This window comes from Castor canadensis, chromosome 13, assembly GCF_047511655.1.
Source record: "Castor canadensis chromosome 13, mCasCan1.hap1v2, whole genome shotgun sequence".
Classification (NCBI taxonomy): Eukaryota; Metazoa; Chordata; class Mammalia; order Rodentia; family Castoridae; genus Castor; species Castor canadensis.
In genome coordinates, this window is record NC_133398.1 from 9,288,461 (window position 1) to 9,304,412 (window position 15,952).

At 43.7% G+C, this 15,952-nt stretch overlaps 1 protein-coding gene across 9 annotated transcripts in view; it reads right to left on the bottom strand.

The window, feature by feature from the left end:
• Positions 1 to 15,952, bottom strand: part of Mvb12b (multivesicular body subunit 12B) — a 176,847-nt gene that overhangs the window by 44,972 nt on the left and 115,923 nt on the right. For 7 of the 9 annotated variants that reach the window (XM_074053187.1, XM_074053184.1, XM_074053188.1 and 4 more), the window contains exon 8: positions 1 to 8,218. This exon is cut by the window's left edge and continues 22,782 nt beyond it. The exons of the other annotated variants lie outside the window; for them this stretch is intronic. In XM_074053187.1, coding sequence (XP_073909288.1) covers positions 7,989 to 8,218 — 230 coding nt within the window. In that variant the 3' untranslated portion in view covers positions 1 to 7,988. The remainder of the gene's footprint in view (positions 8,219 to 15,952) is intronic. 9 annotated transcript variants of the gene reach the window in all.

Below are 15,952 nucleotides of genomic sequence, written 5' to 3' on the forward strand. Positions count from 1 at the left end.
TGAAGGAAACTGAAATTGGGTGTCCCTCCTCCCTGGAACACCGCAGCAAGTCAAATACCTCCAGGGTCATTTAGTTCTTACAGGGAACTTTCCTCATCCTCAACCCCCAGAGAACAGATGTTACAGTGTGTTGGAAACATTCTTGTGTTTGAAAGAAGTAACTCTGATCCTCAGATCAATCAAAAATAATTATTTTGATAAGCATTAAGCCCAATCCCACTTCTATAAATGCTAAAATCCTAACTTAAATAGCAGCAGCTAAAATTTAGTATTATATTTAAAGAATAAAGTAAGAGTTATTTTAAAAATATAAAAATAACTTTCTAAATGTTAAATCATCAAAACAAAGTGACTGCTTTCAATAAGTCAAATGAGGAAAAATTTCAATATTGTGTTGATAGATTCTGAAATTTTTTACATGAAATACAAATGAGTGCCTGAATTTAAAAACTCCCAGGAAAACAGGTATAGAAGAGTTGTTCCTTTAACGTGATCAAGCTCCCTCCCTCCCAAACCTCCCATCTGTATCAGACTTGACTTTATGTCACAAGAAAAACCCCCACAAAAGCCAGGAGCCAGGTAAGCAAGAAGCCAGCGACCACAAGTGCCCTTTGCTGTTGATGACGTCCTAGCTACAATACAAAGCAAGGAAAAGAGAAGGGGTATCAAAGGTATCAGAGACAAAACTATCTTTGTAGATGTCACTGTGATCTATGGAGAAACCTAAGTAAATCAGTTTGGAAACTACAGGAAATGACAAGCATACAGAGAGGTGAACAGTATTACAAAAATTATACATATAAGCAATCACTAGTCAAGACACAATGAGCAAAGCAATAATTAAAAATTTAAAAACTAGGAAGGAGATAGAAAACAATAATACTTTACTGAATAATATTTAAAAAGCCATTTGAATAAATGGAGCCTCAAATTTCTGGAAGGAAAGATCCAGTATTTTAAAGATAGGTATTCTTCCCAAGCTAATTTTTGTTTTTTTTATCAAAATCTTGGAAGTATATTCCTGGAAATGTCAGGTGACTCTGAATTTCAACTGGGTAAAAAAAAAATCTAAAACTGATAGAACAACTAGGAATATTTTGAAAAACAAGTACAAAGAATAATAAGGTAGAAAATCAAAACATATACATTTATAAAAAATAAGTGTGATCCTACCATTAGAATATGTATTCAAGCCAATGGAACAGAACACAAGCCACAAAATACACCTCAGTAAATAATAAGGTTATTATATGATTGCTTTTCAAGTGAGTTGGCTAAGAGAGAGATGACATTAATAAATGATGCTGGGACAATGAGGAATAAGTTGTAAAACACAGACTTTTATTTAGTGTCATGCAAGTTACAGGTGAATTTTAAAGTGCAAAAAACAATGCGGTTACCAGGCTATATCATGAGACACAGAAGACTTCTAAAATGTGACAGCAAAGACAGGAAATATGAAGGAAAAGCAAAACCAAAGGACACAGCACAAACTGGAAAAAAAGCAGTGGAGGCAGAGCAGAAGGAGGCCCAGTTACACAGGCACCTCATCCTCACCCTCTTCTGCAGCAGAAGAGACGCCAGGGTGAGCGGCAGAGGGCCAGGGCGTGTAAATGCCACCCAACCCAGGAAAAGCACAGCTGCTGACATGTTTACATGTCATCAAAGACATGTAAACTGACAAGAAGACCCCATCATTTTAGGCAATGATATCCACTTAGACTTCAGGAATTACCCCCCCTCAAAACAAAAAAACCCTCTCTCATGTATACCTTGGTGTAAACTAATTCAACCACGGTAGTGGGCAACTTGTTATTATATAGCAAAATGTGTTTATCTATATATTTATCTAAAGGAGTGCTCCCAGAAGTACAGGTGCCAGTCCCTGCCCCTCCCCCACCAACAAACACACATGAAGTTGCAAATCCAGGTATAACTTTTAATAGCCTGCAAAAACAACAGGAGACCAGGAAACGATGACGGTGGCACAGTGCATACTGCAGTGCCTTTTATGCGGCTATGATTTAATCCTGCATCTTTATGCTTGTTTACATTTCTCTTCACTGCAAATGGTACCATGCACCATCTGTAAAGTAACTTTCAAGAAATTTAACTTTTAAAAATAGATTTGTGTCTATTTTATAATAGTAAGAGAACAGAAACTATTATCTACATATATTTCATGCATTCATGACACACCTAACTTTTAAAAAAAATTTTAATAGATTCATAAAATCTGTGTATAAGTGGATTGGCACAGTTTGAACCCGTGCTATTCTAATGTCAACTGGTTCCTTTTAGAAGTGAAGACGATGCAAGTATACAGCCACAGAGGACAGGTGAGATAAAGTGCACCATGTCCAGACGAGGGAGGAGTTTGCAACAGTTAAAAGCACCCCGAGGGAAGACTGGACTTGATGACAAGGAACAGGTGCATGACCTGTGCTCAAAACAGAATGAGCACACTTAGCAATCAAAAGGAGTAAGCCACCAACACAGTTGGCATGGGAGAATCTCAAAATAGTGCACTGTATTGTGCACACAAAAGCCACCTACTCTATGATAGCATTTATACAATACAATGCAGGCAAGTGGCCAGCAGAGACTGGCCAAGGGGGAGGGGAAGGAGTGGAAGTGGGTGTCAGTGAACTTTGGGGGTGACGGGTACATTCTATGTCTTGCTTCTGGAAGCGGTTGTCATGTAATTTAACATTTACCAAAATTCATTGAACTATTTTATTAAGATGGTAGATTTTTTTATAGGTAAATTATATTTCAATAAATCAGATTTTTAAAAAAACCCAGAATGGACAATGAGGTAGAAATAACCCTTTGCATGGAAATATATAGTAAGAACAGGCATCAAGAAAGGGTGCACTCTAGCACCTGCACACCCATGTTTATTGCGGCACTATTCACAATAGCCAAGTTATGGAAACAGCCAAGATGCCCCACTACTGACGAATGGATCAAGAAAATGTGGTCTCTATACACAATGGAATTTTATGCAGCCATGAAGAAGAATGAAATGTTATCATTCGCTGGTAAATGGATGGAATTGGAGAACATTATTCTGAGTGAGGTTAGCCTGGCCCAAAAGACCAAAAATCGTATGTTCTCCCTCATATGTGGACATTAGATCAAGGGCAAACACAACAAGGGGAATGGACTTTGAGCACATGATAAAAGCGAGAGCACACAAGGGAGGGGTGAGGATAGGTAAGACACCTAAAAAATTAGCTAGCATTTGTTGCCCTCAACGCAGAGAAACTAAAGGAGATACCTTAAAAGCAACTGAGGCCAACAGGAGAAGAAGACCAGGAACTAGAGAAAAGGTTAGATCAAAAAGAATTAACCTAGAAGGTAACACACATGCACAGGAAATCAATGTGAGTCAATGCCTGTATAGCTATCCTTATCTCAACCAGCAAAAACCCTTGTTCCTTCCTATTATTGCCTATACTCTCTCTTCAACAAAATTAGAGATAAGGGCAAAATAGTTTCTGCCGGGTATTGAGGGGTTGGAGGGAGAGGCAGGGGGCGGAGTGGGTGGTAAGGGATGGGGTGGGGGCAGGGGGGAGAAATGACCCAAGCATTGTATGCACATATGAATAATAAAACAATAAAAATTAAAAAAAAAAAAGAAAGGGTGTACTCTAAAATATTGGTTCTCTGGGTAGTGGGATTTTGAGTGATAGTTATTTTTCTCCCTACTTTTCTACAATGAACGCAAAATTTTCGTAATTCAAAAGGTTTGTGTGTGGTCTTAATTTAACAACAAGAACAACAAAAAGGAAAACCTATCAATGAGCTGTTCTGTCCAGGAACATACTTTTTTATTAGGCTCTTACTGGAAACAAAGTAGGCACTTTGGTCCCGCCAGCCGGGAGGTAGAACTCCCCAGGGCACTGTGTTCCAGCCCCTGTGACATGCCTGCTCTCAGTTGGGGATTCAGAGGTGAGGGGAGGATAGAACAAGAAGAAACCCTACTGAGTCCAATGTCTTCATTTGTAGCTAGGAAAACAATCCCAGAGAAAGGAAGCCACCTTCTTAAGTCTGGAAGGTCAAAATGGGCCAAATCTTGAGGTCTCATTGTTAACATGGTGAGCAATGCTACGTCCACCACAGTGGAACACCTGCCCAAATCCCTGGGCTCTGCCTCCTTCCCCACCCCACAGCCTCATGTATTAAAGCCTGGGTCCCCAGCAGGTGGCACTATTTTGGGAGGTGATGGAAACTTTAGAAGATGGAGCCTAGCCAGAGGAAGTGGGTCACTGGGGGCGTGCCTTTGAAGGGTGTCCTATCCCTGGCTCCTTCCTGTCTTTCTTTTTGCTCCCTGGCCACCATGAAGAGAAGAGCCTCTTCCTCTACACGCTTCTATCCACCATGATACTCTGCGTTGCCTCAGGCCCAACAGTAATGGAGCCAGCCTTTGAGGGATCAAAGCCTCAGAAATTTGTGAGTCAAAGTAAATTCTTCCTCCTGTAAAACCTTCTTTCAGTAAGTATTTGTCACAGCGATGGAGAAGCTGACTAACACGGGACCAAGCTCCTGATGAACTGAAGATAACAGCTGGCACAGGAGAAGCTACCCTGTCGGCCACGGTTTCCTGGAACCTGGGAAACAATGCCTCAAATGACAGATTCACTGTTTGTTTTTCCCAGTACAACTATTGACTTTGTAGTTTTCTTTTCATCCAACGCTCATCTTTTAAACTCAAAACGCCCATCTCTCTACTGGGTGGTTTCACCACTCCCAATTACACCCTTCCTCTTCCCTGGAAGAGTATGACTGTCCCACCCAAGGCCACCATAGAGACAAGGCCTCCTGGGGACGGGGACACACTTCTGTCCCACTGGCTGATTTTTCCAGGTCTGCCGTTGTTTCCCTCCACTGTGAGAACAGCTTGTTGCAGCTGGGGCTGCTCTGCCAGCCTGGGTCCCAGACTGAGAAGACGCAAGGAATAGGGTCCCAGCCAACCTACACTCACCAATTTGGAACTTGAGTGACATACAAAATGGGGCTATGGTTAAGTCACTGTGATTTGGGTACTGTTACTGCCGCATACCCAGCAAAGACTGACGAATACACTGGTGTTAATCTTCTGAACAATGATGTCCATGTATGCTAGTAGAGGTGAAATACAAGATTTAAAAGGAGACCCATATGTACTCTAACCCCACCCCTGTGGAAATCATAGTCAGAGCCTGAGGGAGGAAGGAAACGGGGCCTGGGAAAACAGAGACAAAGAACCAGCTCTGAAGGGAGCAGCCTCTAGGCTCCTGAGGACAAAATCCACAAAGGTTGCCCCAAGAACTGTGGCCTCACCATCAGTTTCCTAACTAGCTGTGCTCATGTGTGCAGCACTGCTTCAGAAGGACGCACCAATGTAGGGAACACCCAAAACTCAGAATTGCCAAAATGTGTTGGCAAGGCACACCTAAGAATCCAGGGACACTGGGAAGCATGGAGGACTCTAAGTCAAGAAGTTATTTCCCGAAGCAGTTGGCTGCATTATCAAACAGTCCAGCTATTAACTCTTCTTAAAGCGAAATCCATTAGGCCATCTAACTATAAAAGATTCTTGCTGACTCTGTAGCTGATTCAGATACCTGGCCTGAACAGGTACTATTCAGCTACCTAGAGCTTTCAGATGGTTAGAGCATGCTGTAATCATTAATGGGCCACTTGTTTGGCGCAGGTAAATGGCATTTGCATATGCAAATTATCCCTAAATATTCTGTACTATTAATGTTGTTACATAATAATAGTCACCAATTTCCACATGGATCAAACTTACAGTTTTGTAGCTATTAGGGAAATTGTTCTTTGTAATTAAGATAATCCTCATTTCCAGATGCTAATTAACTATATAATAATTAGTCTCATTCACTAATGCAAATTAAGGATTTTCATCTTTATTGATAAAGGAGTTGCTTCTTATCAGTTAAGGAGCGGTAGCAAGAGAAATCTTGCAGAGAAATACTTTTCTCCCTCTAAAGGTTAAAAGGTAAATCCATTTTTATCAGTCTCATTTGCGAATGCAAATGAGGTCTGATTAATCAAGTCAAAGATAAATGCACTGGTCTTATTTCAGGACAGAATGTAGAGCTTACTGAGCTCACTTCTTTCCTCTAAACACACAGATAAACAGAAGTCTTCCTACAGGAGCAATTCTTCTGTGGGCACAGGAGAGTGCCGAGACCCAAATGCCTCTCTCGTACCTTTTGTTTTTGCCTCAGGCATCAGGAGGGATCTCAAGATAGCTGTGTCTTAATGTTGCGGACACAATCAGAATAGCTAAGGAGAGATTTTTGTGAGTAAATACAGAGGAAAAAGGGAAAGCCACGTTTGCTTGGGTTATTAAGTTTTCTGTGCTCCAACCAGAATACAAACTGGCACCTCCCATCGTTGACTAATGAGAGCTGCCTGGGCTAGAACAGAAGGGCTGACAGCCAGCAAGGCCTAGTTGGCAGGCCCCAGCCTGGGCCTGGCTGCATTCATCATTGCTAAACCAATCCACCCATTCCGTACCACCATTTGTCATTAATTATGCTAATCAGCACACCATTACTCGCTGATGACACTGTAGCTGTTATTAGCTAGTTATGGCTTCTCAAAAGCACAACTTATTGTCATGCACAGGCTGTGCGTGCATTAGCCTACAGGGAAGAAATGTCCAATTATGAAAAGAAGAAATTTGCTATTATCTTTTTATAACAAACCAATTTAGTAATTAGAAGTCTCTGAACTCATAGGTTCTTTTCTTCCCCTCCCTTAAATTGAAACAAAAAAATGTGCTTTTCAATAGTTCTCTGAAAGAAAAGGGAAATACCAGTCTAGAGATTTTTTGCTAGACATGTCAAAGTGGGGCCTGGAACCACTGAGCACGTGAGACCCGGGTGGAACTGCTGTGCTCAGGCATGTGGGACCCTTGAGCTCCCGTTGGGCTTCTCTCTGCTCCCGCTCTGAATTAGCAGGGCTGCTTTATTCTGTATATTTCAGCTGTGCCAAGTGCCTGAGGGTTGAAAGCATAGTCATGTTACAGTGCACTCAGGGCAGAGTGAAGCTGCTCACACCTCACCTGGCAGATGCTTCAGAGGACAGTGACAGTCTCCTTTAATCCCTTGAGTGTCTCAGTGACACCGACTCTCAAATGACCTTGGAGACCTAAGGTTTGGCCAAGTTAGCACGAGTCCTGTGTATGGACAGTTTGGGGGAAGAAAAGGGACTGTCCACAGGCTGGAGGAAAACTTGAACCGGCTGGAGCTGGCAGCCAGACCAAGTCATGGGAGAACCATGTGCAGAACTCCGCGTTCCACGGAGGGGCTGGCCTTGACCCTGTGGTGTGAGCAGGAGTGACCTTTGGGCATTTGTCAGAGCAGGCGCTGACTTCGAGTTGTTGTGCTCAGGCTGGGAGTCTTTACCACTACTTTGAGAAGCTTCATCTGGATTAAGAGCTCATTAATATCATCAAAGTAAATGGGCCTATTAAAACATCTTTAAGCAATATCTGAACATAAATCTCCCTAAACTATATTTAATGACTGTACTTAAGATACATTATATGCAAGTCTTAATGAGACATTAGATAGCATTTTGAAGATTAAAATTAGAGAATCCATATAAAGTCTGTCCACTTAATGTAGCCTTAAGCTATCCTGATGAAAGCATTACTACCAAATTATTACTGCATTAGAACAAATATTTTTAATCATGGCTGATTTATGATACTGTTTTTCACATAATTTTCATTTTCACAAAAATACATTTGGATTTTACAACAGAGAGTATGTGAAACATTTCAAGTTTTGGGAAGTGCTCTGGAAGAATTTTGCTGGGCTCTGATCACATTTCTTTATGTGTGGTTTAACTAGTCATTCTAGGTCTAGATGTAGTCAAATACACTTCACTTTACTATTAAGCTTCCTTCCAGATCAGACTAGGCAGAAAATAGAATTTAACTAAACACATTCTAAAGACCAGAATCAGCACAATATACATGGTATGATGCATGAGGTGGCGTTGCCAGTGTTCACATGTAAGCACCCAACACACTCTGCTCCTGGAGGGCAGCTCCTGCCTGAGCCTGGAAGTCCCTCTCCAGAAGACCCAGGCAGACACTCTCTGCTGCAAGAGGTCTGTGACCTTCCATTTGTCTTGTTTCCTCCGAGCCTGCCCGAGGTGACAATGAAGTCCACTTCCACTTCAAGGCCCCCTGTGTGAAGAGCAATCAGTGTTGCTAGAGGAAGAATATTAAAAAAAAAAAAAAAGTTTGATTCCCTGGGGCCAAGGGGGTTTGGGCTCCTTACACAGATCCAAATCCTCCCCATGTCTGCTCAAACAAGGAAGCATTCTCCAGCCTGCTGCGTGCAGGGTGGGAGCTGCTGGGATCAAGGAGCTGCATTGCTCAGTCTCAGGCAGGCTCTGCCACAGGGGCACTCCTGTGAGACTTAATATGCCAGGCTCTTCGGAAAACAAGTCCAACTTCAGACTATATGCCTAGGAATAGTTTTCTGTATATTTATCTGTTATGTTTAAAACATCACATACACAAATGGGATTTTATTTTTATTGTTATTGTTTTATTATTATTGTGGTATGGTGCTGGGGATGGAACCTGGAGCTTTGGGCATGCTAGGTCAGAGCTGTACCACTAAGCTACACCTCCAGTCCCAACCAAGGGGGAGTTTTAATGTGAGAGAAAGCTCTGCCAATGCCTGCCACCCTGCTTCTCTGGGAAGGGTATGCTCCCAGGCCCGCACAGCATCACTCCTGCATGGAGGCAGGGGCCCCAGTCCTGTTCCAGGTTGAATCTGTGCAATGCTCCAGTTCCCGTGCTTACTGGAGAGCACGGACAACCTGAACTTGGACCTGACACCAGGAAAAGGTGCCCGGCAATAAATCCACACTTTGGGAAATGTAAAGAGGCAGATTACCAGTGACCCTTTTTAGACTTTTTTTTTCCCTTCTGAGTCTGTATACCAAAGTGTAACCACCTTTTATGCATGCTATTCAATTATGAAAGACTTCTGGGATTATGTAAATCAAGATGAGTCGACCCGTGACACCTCTCTTAATACAATGAGATTATCTAGGGGTTCCCCCCTCCTTCAAAGAAGAAGAAAGTAACACGATTTAAACACAGTGGTCTTAAAAGGAGGCTCCTCCCTTAGCATGTACGATCCATAGCAACCAGCTTATTTCCATTTGCTCTTCACAGATACTCTCTCTCCAAAAGGCATTACTTCATAATACAATTCTGTGCTTTTAACTGGATGAATGAGGCATTCTTCATAAATAACAGCTATGTTCTATACACAGGCGCTCCTTTTTATTAGGGACACGGTAATGAACAATGAGCAATGTGTTCTATTATTCTTTGTCAAATCACAAAATGCTACATTAGAATAACTGTGCTGGTCAATGTAATATAGTAGATTAAATTCAACTTCTGTGGAAAAACCACTGTAAAACAGCATGATAAGAAGGCTATAAAAAATTTAATTTTACTCCAAACTCCATCACAAAAAAATGGTGTGAAGTAATTTTGCATAATCAGTCCACGCCATCTGGAACAATTAACCGATTTCTATAGAACTATGAGGATCAGTCATATCTGCTTATTAAAGATCAGAAATTATACAAGTAATAAATCCTTGAAAAAACTAAGCGCACTCCCGCCTGTCAACGCTATTTTAACTTCAAATACTGAAGAACGCCTGATAAGGCTGAAAAGAAGAGATTAATATATGCAAATTACACCCAGCATTTAAAATCCCCACAACTGTCTCCGGTTTTCTGTCCCTTATTGCTGCCTCTATGTTTTATTCATACACCAACTCACCTGTCACTTCCTAAGCTATAATATTATGGGGTATTATTAAACAGCAGAAAGCCGTGCTTTAATTGGAAAGCTTCATTGCATTTTCCAATTATTTGGAGTAAATTAAAAGCAGATGCACATAGTTTAATAAGGAGTCTAATATCAGTTCCGGGAAATCAAAATTCATTGTCATTACTATGCCGTGATAGTTTTGCAAACTGTACTCAATTTCAGAGGTTTTCAAAAGAAAATCTGTCTATGCAATCTGTTAATTGTCATTCGGTTAATAACTGTTTAAATATCCAAACCACACAGCAGCTTCCTATTAAAAAAATTAAACTACAGGGTTTCTGCAAGCAAACAAATAGAGCATGTGGCTCTTGGGCTGGACTGGGCTGGGCTGGACTGGCCTGGACTTCCCAGACTTGCCGCTCACCTTAAAACAATGGGAGCTCTGAGAAACCCAGCCGCTTGCCTGGAGCCCAGGACAAAGAGCAGCGATCTTGTACTTCTCACACGCACCACAGGGAGGAGGCTACAGTCCTCCCAGACAGCTCTCTGTGGAAAAGGGCAGAAGGCATGTTATAAATTGTGCTTTCAGAGGTCTGCACTGCTCAGCAAAAAATTAGCCTCCAAAGTTTTAATTGGTCCATCCAAAATAAATCCTTTTAATGAGTGAATTAACAGATTCAGGACATAAACATGCAAAAATCAAAGAAAGCAAATGTGAGCAATTTGTTCTTAAATTGACCCCTGCAGGGCTGTACCCTGGCTAGTCCACGACCACAGTGGAGCGATCCTTGGGCTCCTCCAACCACTGTATTCTATAAGTGGACCAGGCTGCCAGACAAAGGATGCCTTGCTAAGCCATTGTAGATTTAAAGGACCCAATCTTAAAGGTTACTCCTGGTAGGGAATCTTGCTGGCAGATGTAGTCGTGGCACAGTTCTGCAGCTACAAGTTGCAAACATACAAATACATGTAGCGAACGCATTTACAAATGGAAAGTCAGAGGTTTGTTCCAACTGGTACATGTAACCTTTTCATTTTCATACTAAGTGACAGACTTTTTCAAATCCTAGGTGTGCAAATTATAATAGGACAAGCAGTAATTGACTTTTAAACTCCACCCACCGTGAGGGCTACAATTAATCTGTTTTTAGCATAAGAGCTGCTGCTCTGCAAAGTTCATAACTTGTAGACTCTTTCCCCAGTCCAATTAAAACCTGAGGCTTTCGCAAAGGTAACAGTGCAGAATTTACTCGGCAGCTCTGGTTTCAAAGGGCAGAGCGGCCAAGGACCCAGTCACTCAAGGGCAGGCCTGTCCAGGCCAGAAAGGACACAAGAGCCTTTTGCCAAACAACCAGAAACTATGCTCAAAATAAAGATAAAAGCAATTCTTGTGCAGTGATCCAAAAAATAGCATCTCTTTTTCCCCCCAAAATTACCTGTTTTAATAAAGTAGACACACTGTGCCAACTGAACCATTTAATTACCTGCAAGAATAATGAATCAAAACAATAGTTTGCAAAAATAAATGACTAACCTCTGATTAAAATGTCTGTCCTCATTAAATCCGAATAAAAGACAATATCTTTTTTCAAAAATTGTAGCCTGAAGAAATGAGTAATTCCTCAACATTGATAGCCTTACACTTTACACTTGTGCAATCTTCCCTAAGATGGAACATCTAAGAAAGTTGCTTAGCTGGGCGCAGTGGGGCACATCTGTAATCCCAGCTACTTGGGCGGTGCAGATAGAAGGACCATGGTTCAAGGCCAGCCTGGGTAAAAGTTAGCAAGACCCTATCTTAAAAAATAAGCCAGGTGTGGTGGTTCATAACTGTAAATCCCAGCTACTCACCAGGAGGAGACAAGAGGATCACGGTCTGAGGCAGGCCTGGCAAAATCTAAAAGCAAATAAACAAATAAAACAAACTAAAGGAAAAAGGGCTGGGGGCATGGCTCAGTGGTAGAGCGCCTGCCTAGCAAGCTCAAGGTCCTGAGTTCAGACCCCAGTACTGACAAAAAAAAAAATCTGTTTAATCTACTACCAACCGCTGAGAGAAGACATGTGCAAAGGATGCCTGCTGCTGTGGATGGTATGCCCTGAGGCCTTAGAGCCTGGGTTGCCAACCCTGCAGGGAGCTCCAGCTCAGGAACAGGGACTGTACCTGGATGTGCTGGCATGTGTGCGACTCTGGAGCAAGGAAAGGACTGTTTTCTTATGATCATTATTATTTTGCTTACAGGTATAGGGAGGGGTGTGGCTAGGAAGGAAAGAGCCACAAACCTAAGACACCATGAATAAAGGCAGAGGCGAAGAAGATCCACTCAGAGGGTGGAGCACAGACAGGAACCTTCCTCAAACCAGAGCTGATGTGAGGAGGAGGGAAAGGGAAAATCGAGGCTGATTTAAACCGTAAGTTCTCTTTAAACATTGTTTTACCTGCTAGACACCAGCATGTCGAGCAATTACTGACATCTGGAGTACAAGGACAGGCTGGCCTTATAGTGCACAGTCCCTCCAGGTGAGATCACGTCCTGCATTCTCAGCCTGCATGGGGAGGTCATGCTGCAGAGGGAGATCCATGCTCCCTGGCAATATAGGAAGTGTGTGGTTGGATTAAAGGTGTTTGTGACAGTCACAACAGCTACCATTTCTGGAGTGCCCACTTCCTGTACATTCTCTCTAACTCTCAAAAGTCTCAAAAGAAAAGTGTAATTCTAAATTACAAAAGAGAAAAGGGACTAAATATTATATAAAGTCTAAAGTCAGGGAGCTGGAAGGGGCTGATACAGACACAAGAGAGAGGAGTGGTTTTGAGACCAGCTCCTCTTCAGAATCCATTGAACAACAAATATTAAGCACCTCCTGCATACCAGATCCTGGGCTCGGTGTTAAGCACTTGCCAAGAAATGAGATGTCATTGTCTCCCAGAATAAGCCTTGAACTCTGGGTGGGAAGCCAAGCACCAAACAAGATGTTTTAGTCAAAGACAAGGCTCCTTTCTCAGACCCAGGAAACCCAGTGCACAGTCAAACTTTTACAAGAAGCATCAACAGTCCCCGGGTTCACTGGCCAACAAAGCTGCCCATCTTGGGCACCACCACATTTGGAAGCCTAAGCGTGAGAAGGGGCCGTGTAACTCTTGAGCCCAAGGACCTTCTCCCCAGAGCTCGGCAGGAGCTCGGCAGGTGCAGGGCATATTTCAGGTGAACACCCAGGTGATCGAACATAAAAATGGGTGCATTTATTGCCTCTAGGTAGTGAGCGATTAAGGACTCTTAAGTGTGTCACCAGAAGTGATGCTTGGGACCAAGCAGGCGAGCTTTGTTGCCTCCTTCATGCTGCAAGAGGAGTCAGATGTGAGAAACTGCTCTCCAACAAAGGATCTCACCTTGGCCAGGGGTTCGGCATCTTTGATTGTCTCAAAGACAATGCTGAGACAAATCTGAGAAGGAACGACCCTCCCTCTCTGGATTGTGATAAATAATTCCAGCTGAGCTCCAGCCTGGAGAACTGAAGTTTTTTTTAGTTTGTTTGTTTTTAAACATGAACCAGTTTAGGATTGTCACTGAATGTTAATAAAAAAGGGAAAAAAAGCATTCAAGACAGAATGAGAATGAATGACAAAGGATGGATGAAGGGTGCTCTGTCCACACGGGAAAAGCAGATCAGGGTCCCTTTGTCCCAGCTGTCACTGGGAGGTACATTTGCTCCAACACAGAAGGGAGAAGGCTCACAGTGAGAGACTGAGGAAGGCAAACTTCTGACATCATTGTCAAGGCCTCTGCAGTCTGACACTTCTCCCAAGGTCCTGCCAAGGCCCATGACTTCACTCCATGCTAAGTCACTGAGAGCTTAAACACGCCATCCCTGCCCTGCTAAAGGACCACTGTAACTCAGTGAGACACTGGAGAACTGGGGGATTTGGAAGCAGGGCTAGGAACTCAGGGGTCACAGGCTGGGGTCATTCCTGAGGGTAGGCCAGGAATACTCAGGTCTGGAATGCTCAGTCTCCCTGGACTTGGTTTCTTCACAAGTTGGCTGTTAGGAGAATGAAGTGTCAGAGCAGAGAAGGTAGGTGGCATTAAGGAGACCATCAGCTCAAATGGTACCAGTGCCTATGGGCAGATACAGGAATTCATGGTACAGAGCCAGGGCAGGGGAGGGAACACTGAGAAGTCAGTCCCACCAAGTGACCTGATGGGCTTGAGCCACCCACCATCACTAGTGGGCTCAGAGAAAACCATGGCAAGGGGATACTGGTGACCAGAGACGTTCCAGATAAAGGTCAACAACAGCAGTGCCAGTCTAGCCCCACCTCCCAATGGGGGTTCTCTGAAGTGCCTGATACATCGTTTTCCTGGATGGGATGGGGCCTGAGAAGGCATGGGAGGGAGAGGCATAGCACAGTTACCATCGTAGTAACACCCCTGCATCATCTCTGTGTCCTGGGCACAGCTCTGAGCCTCATCACAAATCACCCTCATCCCACCTTACAGACAAGGAAGCAAAGCAGGGAAAGGTGCCCTCCTTGCCCCAAGTCACTTCCAGTCAGGAGGCTAGTGCTCCCGATATTATGGTTCTGCCTGGCCAGGGCCCATGGGAGCCACTGGCGATGCCCCTGGCATTTGGGATCCTCACCAGCCAAGTGTCCTATGTCTAACTTTGGTGAGGTTCCAGTAATCGGGCACTGCCGAAGACTTCAAACAAGGCTGAGTCCCAACATGGCGAGTTAGTCCTCACACAATTCACTCCAAACTTACGCCATTTTCAACTTTCAGTTTGACAAGGGAAATGGCCACGCACAACCTACACCAAGAAGGTGTCCTTGGCTCTGCGGTTCAGAGCTGGGTCTGGAGTCTGGAACCTGGGTTTGAATCTCAGCCCTGGGTGCAACTTGGGGCTGGGGTGGATGTCTCTCCAAACCTGTCTTCCCGCCTGTAAAGGACTATCTGGGCAAGGGCAGGAAGTGCACACGAGAGTCTTTGCACATGGTAAGAGCTGAAGAAAGGTTGGGATTATTAAATAAATTAATTCAGTTAATTTAATCCATGTTAATAAGGCAAAAACAACCTCAGCTCTCTAAATGTGTTAAAATGAAAGAAGTTGTCTTAATTACATCATTTCCCTCTCTCAGTTGACACTTCATTACTTTAAGAGAGACAGACACAGAGGAAGAAACAAAAGGCTAATTTGGTAGAAGCTGCCTGTTGGCAAGAGTGTCTGTTAAATCAAACTACTTTGTTCCCTCAGGCGTAATCCTCCCAAGTGCAGACAAAAAAAAAAAAAAAGATCAACACTCGGGAGAAAGGTGTCAGGAACCTGGCTTTTTCCTAATTGCTCCTGGGTTCAGGAACTTTCTGGTCAAGCCCTGTCTGGACAGAAGCCCTGAAGTTCGGGGCGTCTATCTGCACATGCTGGCCACACCTGGGCCACCTCAAGCTGCTCCTTCCCACGTCACAGCAGACATGGGACTAGGCCTCCAGCCACTGCTAGTGGAACTACTGCTGCCTTGACTGACGCTGGGAGAGGCGGGACTTCACATTTAGTCCCTGGCTTCCTGGTAGAGCTTTTGTGACCCTGCCAAGGTTTGTCCCGGGCCCCTCAGCTGCCTCACCCATGGACTTAAGAAGGGGATACAGCCCATTAAACCACTGCTGCCTAAGCTCTGCCACGCTTCAAAACCAGAGAATGAAGGCACAGTGGGAGGGTGGCCACCTTTCTGAGAGCACTGAAGTATTTGTCACCTCATAATATTTTTATTTTTCATGATGACGAAACTGGAAAATGTCTTGGCTTCCCCTCACCTGCAGAGCAGGGAGACAGCATAAATGAAGGCCCTCAGCCGAGAGCGCCATCCTCCCGCCACACACACACCAATCAGGTGCCTTTCTTCCAAAGCACCAAAGGCGCTTTGGGAGATTCTATAGAAGCCAGGTGCTTCTCTCCTTCCTGCCCCCAAGCCGTCATTCTGTCACCTCCCCAGAAAGGACCTGTGGGCTGCTTGCCACGGAAAATAGCCCACTTCTAAGTGACGATGTGTGACAATCTCAGCTGAGCTGCGCCAGAATCTTTTATTGCAAGGTTCTCTGGACTAAGAGAAAATTTTCCCGAGTG